This window comes from Triticum urartu, chromosome 6A (genome assembly GCF_056163025.1).
Source record: "Triticum urartu cultivar PI428250 chromosome 6A, HENAU_Tu73, whole genome shotgun sequence".
Taxonomy (NCBI): domain Eukaryota; kingdom Viridiplantae; phylum Streptophyta; class Magnoliopsida; order Poales; family Poaceae; genus Triticum; species Triticum urartu.
In genome coordinates, this window is record NC_141878.1 from 573,662,215 (window position 1) to 573,667,472 (window position 5,258).

General features: G+C 44.9%; 1 protein-coding gene across 1 annotated transcript; it reads right to left on the reverse strand.

Annotated features, from left to right (window-relative positions):
* Nucleotides 1-389: 389 nt before the first annotated feature.
* Nucleotides 390-2,955, reverse strand: LOC147966490 (replication protein A 32 kDa subunit A-like). The gene is made up of 4 exons (XM_087527903.1): nucleotides 2,882-2,955; nucleotides 2,740-2,781; nucleotides 669-747; nucleotides 390-551 (listed from the first exon to the last, which is right to left on the reverse strand). Exons 1-4 carry the CDS (start codon nucleotides 2,953-2,955, stop codon nucleotides 390-392), a joined length of 357 nt encoding a protein of 118 aa, XP_087384029.1.
* Nucleotides 2,956-5,258: the final 2,303 nt, after the last annotated feature.

The following is a 5,258-nucleotide window of genomic DNA, read 5'->3' on the forward strand; positions in this document are numbered from 1 at the left end:
CTGTATGGTCTTCATAACAACTAATTCACACTTAAAAAATGTTTTTACATGTAAGGACTGGAAGCAAATGCAGCTGCTAAGCTATGATATGATCCATTCCCAAAAAATGGGGTGAAATTAGTATCACTGTGATGATAATGCTCACAAAGAATCTTTGTCCAGCGGATTAATTTTGTAGCTGCTCAACAGAAAGAAATAGGAAAGGAAAAACTATAATAAAACATTTGAACTACAAAGAAGCAATAGATATTTGTGATGGCGTCAACACCTTATTCGAAAAGAGTTGGTATACACTTTGTTTATCTAAACATATTTAGAAATTCAATCATCCATAGAGGAAGATTAAAATTGGTGTACCTGCAAAGAAGCAAAGCAACTTGTGGGAGGCGTCAACGTCGTGTCAGCCAAAAATAGCATCTCCCTTGAGCGACACTGACAACCTCGGCGCAGCTTATTGAGTTGGATTTCACAAAGGTTGGAGTGGATGCTTCGCTCATGCTATTGGAAAATGGGGTTCCTACAGAAGAATTGGTGTGTGCGGGACTGCCAACCTACAATTAACCATGATCAGAATAATCCTTTTAACCAAGCGTTGTAATTGAGGACCAAAAGACTCTTATGGTGGGAGTGTTTGCATGCAACATTTGTACTGCAGATCACGAGCATACCTTTGATTTGCTGTTCTGTATATGCATCCGTACACACTGAATGAAATGCAGCGTGACCTCATTGTAATCAGTTATAGGTCTGAAATGGAAAAATTATATCCAGTTAGCATGCTTCAATGCATCACTGGAACCTGAACATAATTTTTTTGCAAAACAATACCTGACTGCAAAAGCAGTAGCACACTTCTTATGCCGCACTCCCTTGAGGCTACCAATGACAGCAACTGATGACCCACAAGTATAGGGGATCACAACAGCTTTCGAGGGTAGAGTATTCAACCCAAATTTATTGATTCAGCACATGGGGAGCCAAAGAATATTCTCAAGTATTAGCAGCTGAGTTGTCAATTCAACCACACCTGGAAACTTAGTATCTGCAGGAAAGTGTTTAGTAGCAAAGTAATATGATAGTGATGGTAACGGTAACAAAAGAGTAACGAAAGCAAAGTAATGTTTTTGGTATTTTGTAATGGTTGTAACAATAGCAACGGAAAAGTAAATAAGCGTAAACCAATATATGGAAAGCTCGTAGGCATCGGATCAATGATGGGTAATTATACCGGATGCGGTTCATCATGTAACAGTCATAACATAGGGTGACACAGAACTAGCTCCAATTCGTCAATGTAATGTAGGCATGTATTCCAAATATAGTCATACGTGCTTATGGAAAAGAACTTGCATGACATCTTTTGTCCTACCCTCCCGTGGCAGCGGGGTCCTAATGGAAACTAAGGGATATTAAGGCCTCCTTTTAATAGAGAACCAGAACAAAGCATTAGCACATAGTGAATACATGAACTCCTCAAACTACGGTCATCACCGGTAAGTATCCCGATTATTGTCACTTCGGGGTTAACGGATCATAACACATAATAGGTGACTATAGACTTGCAAGATAGGATCAAGAACTCTCATATATTGATGAAAACATAATAGGTTCAGATCTGAAATCATGGCACTCGGGCCCTAGTGACAAGCATTAAGCATAGCAAAGTCATAGCAACATCAATCTCAGAACATAGTGGATACTAGGGATCAAACCCTAACAAAAATAACTCGATTACATGATAAATCTCATCCAACCCATCACCGTCCAGCAAGCCTACGATGGAATTACTCACGCACGGCGGTGAGCATCATGAAATTGGTGATGGAGGATGGTTGATGATGACGACGGCGACGAATCCCCCTCTTCGGAGCCCCGAACGGACTCCAGATCAGCCCTCCCGAGAGGTTTTAGGGCTTGGCGGCGGCTCTGTATCGTAAAACGCGATGAATTCTTCTCTCCTATTTTTTCTCCCCGAAAGCAGATATATAGAGTTGGAGTTGGAGTCGGGAGGTCTCCAGGGGCCCACGAGGTAGGGGGCGCGCCCTAGGGAGGCGCCCCCCACCCTCGTGGAAAGGGTGTGGGCCCCCCAGTCTTCATCTTTGGCGAGGATTTTTTTATTATTTATTGTAAGACATTCCGTGGAGTTTCAGGTCATTCCGAGAACTTTTGTTTTCTGCACATAAAACAACATCATGGCAGTTCTGCTGAAAACAGCGTCAGTCTGGGTTAGTTCCATTCAAATCATACAAGTTAGAGTCCAAAACAAGGGCAAAAGTGTTTGGAAAAGTAGATACGATGGAGACGTATCAGCGACATAGAAACCATTCCCTAATTAACAACAAATATCAGAGTGATGATCCTTCAGAGAGGAAGGCGGTAACTTTCCTCAACAAATAAAGATAGTGTATGCATGACAAGCAAAAAAATGAAGGTTACAAGTGATGCATATTGAATAACAGCAGTTTTAGAAGAATATGCAACATCGTTCAACTTGTAAAACATATCAAAATTGACAAAGATGTGAAACTGATACCTATTGCTGAGAGCAGATACTATCAAGTATGATTAGCCACAAAGTTCTTGTCTATATAGTAGAATGATATTACAAATCCTGAACTTATAGTATTACTAACTGTTAATTGATGGCAGAAACTTTGAAATATCATTGACCACAAAGCCCTTGACCGGAGCAAAATGCAAAAGGCGAACATAAAATTCAGTTTCCCTGAAGAAAGGGACCTCATGAGGCTATCACCTGGCTCTGTCAGAAGGTTGTTGTGCCTAAATGAAGGTGCATCAAGAAACAAATTTCAGAAATAAGAAGCAAGAGCAACAACTTAAGAAAAACTACATGTTACGTAGAGTGATATTTTCATACAACCTGAGTAGAGAGATGGCAGCCCAGCACCTGGGGCAGGAAGGAGACGGCGGGCAGGCGAGGGCGAAGGGATACATGAGGAAGCCGGCGCACCTTTGGCACCGCTGGTGCCCAAACTCCGCCGTGTTGCCGTTGTTGCAGGCCGAATGGCGCAGTGCCTCCGACCACTTTTTATCATCCGGTCACCACTAGGCCAGACCACCGCAGCCACTTGCCGCTCCTCCCCTCGGGTCAGACCGAGCAAAGTAATGAGCGCTTACTTATCAAGGAGGACGTCTGCATCCTCTTCACCGGTGGTAATGGCTCCTCGAGCCTCTGAATCTCCTCTTCCTCGCTCACCGAACGGCAGCACCACATGGGGATTCTCAGGAGGGCGCCTTCTCTGATGGCCGGGGCTGGAGGGGCATGGATGGTGGAGGTGGGTGTAGCGGTGGCGGCGGTGGCAACCCTAGCCGCCAGATGAAAGAGGAAAGGAGAGGCGAGTGGGGATGACAGTGTTTCGCTCGACCACTTGTGTACTCTTTTTCTTTTTTCTTTTATCCCTTTTATTTTTCTGCCCAACCCATGCGTTGGACGTGGCACGTGTGAGGAGGCGTCATTGATGCATACCTTAATGGTTTTAATGATGTGATGGAAAAGACCCATCCATTAGCTTAGCATAATGATCGTTAAGTTTTATTGCTATTGATTTCTTCATGTCATATACATATTCCTTTGACTATGAGATTATGCAACTCCCGGATACCGGAGGAATACCTTCTGTGATATCAAACGTCACAACGTAACTGGGTGATGATAAAGATGCTCTACAGGTATCTCCGAAGGTGTTTGTTGGGTTGGCATAGATCGAGATTAGGATTTGTCACTCCGAGTATCGGAGAGGTATCTCCGGGCCCTCTCGGTAATACACATCATAATAAGCCTTGCAAGCAATGTGACTAATGAGTTAGTTGCGGGATGATGCATTACGGAACGAGTAAAGAGACTTGTCGGTAACGAGATTGAACTAGGTATGAAGATACCGACGATCGAATCTCGGGCAAGTAACATACCGATGACAAAGGGAATAACGTATGTTGTCATTACGGTATGACCGATAAAGATCTTCGTAGAATATGTGGGAACCAAAATGAGCATCCAGGTTCCACTTATGGTTATTGACCAGAGAGGTGTATCGGTCATGTCTACAAAGTTCTCCAACCCGTAGGGTCCGCATGTTTAATGTTCGATGACGATTTTGTATTATCTGAGTTATGTGATTTGGTGACCGAATGTTGTTCGGAGTCCCGGATGAGATCACGGACATGACGAGGAGTCTTGAAATGGTCAAGAGGTAAATATTCATATATTGGACGATGATATTCGGACACCGAAAGTGCTCCGGGGGTACCGGGTGCATATCGGGTCACCGGAAAGGGTTCTGGGCATCCCCCGGCAACTACATGGGCCTTAATGGGCCAAGAGGGGGACAGACTAGCCCCTAAGGGGCTGGTGTGCCCCTCCCATATGGGCTGGCCAATTGGAGTAGAAAAGGAAAAGGAGGAAAGGAAAAAGGGAATAGGATTCCTCCTTCCCCCTCTTCCCTTCCTACTCCGAATAGGAATAGGAAAGGGGGAGGCCGAATTGGGAGGACACCAAGTAGGATTCCTCCTACTTGGGGCGCCCCCTTAGCTACCTCTCCTCCCCTCCAACCTATATATATGAAGGGGGGGCACCGCAAGAACACATACCAACAATTATTAGCCGTGTGCGGCGCCCCCCTTCACAGTTTACGCCTCCGGTCATATCTTCGTAGTGCTTAGGCGAAGCCCTATGCGGATCACTTCACCATCACCGTCATCACGCCATCGTGCTGATGGAACTCTCTCTCAACAGTTTGCTAAATCAAGAGTTCGAGGGATGTCATCGAGCTGAACGTGTGCAGAACTCGGAGGAGCCGTACGTTCGGTGCTTGATCGGTCGGAACGAGAAGAAGTTCGACAACATCAACCATGTTGTCAAACGCTTCCGCGTTCGGTCTATGAGGGTACGTGGACACACTCTCCCCTCTCGTTGCTATGCATCTCCTAGATAGATCTTGCGTGAGCGTAGGAATTTTTTTGAAATTGCATGCTACATTTCCCAACAAATTTAACCAACGAGACCGATTGCGGCGGGAGAAAAAATTATATACTTGAAAACTTCTTTTGAATACGAATTATTTTTTGGGGGGCGAAAAACTTCCGATCTATTCATCTTCAATCATGGCAGTAGAACGAACACCAGAAATAATAAAAAAAACATCCAGGTCCGTAGACCACCTAGCGACGACTGCAAGCACTGAAGCGAGCCGAAGGCGCGCCGCTGTCATCCCCCCTCCCTCGCTGGAGTCAGGCACAAC

Coding starts and splice junctions, on each gene's coding strand:
- LOC147966490 (XM_087527903.1), bottom strand. CDS start 2,955: ATGTATCCCTTCGCCCTCGCCTGCCCGCCGTCTCCTTCCTGCCCCAGG. Junction 2,782..2,881: donor GCTGCCATCTCTCTACTCAG/GTTGTATGAAAA, acceptor ACCTTCATTTAG/GCACAACAACCTTCTGACAG. Junction 552..668: donor TACAGAACAGCAAATCAAAG/GTATGCTCGTGA, acceptor GGTTAATTGTAG/GTTGGCAGTCCCGCACACAC.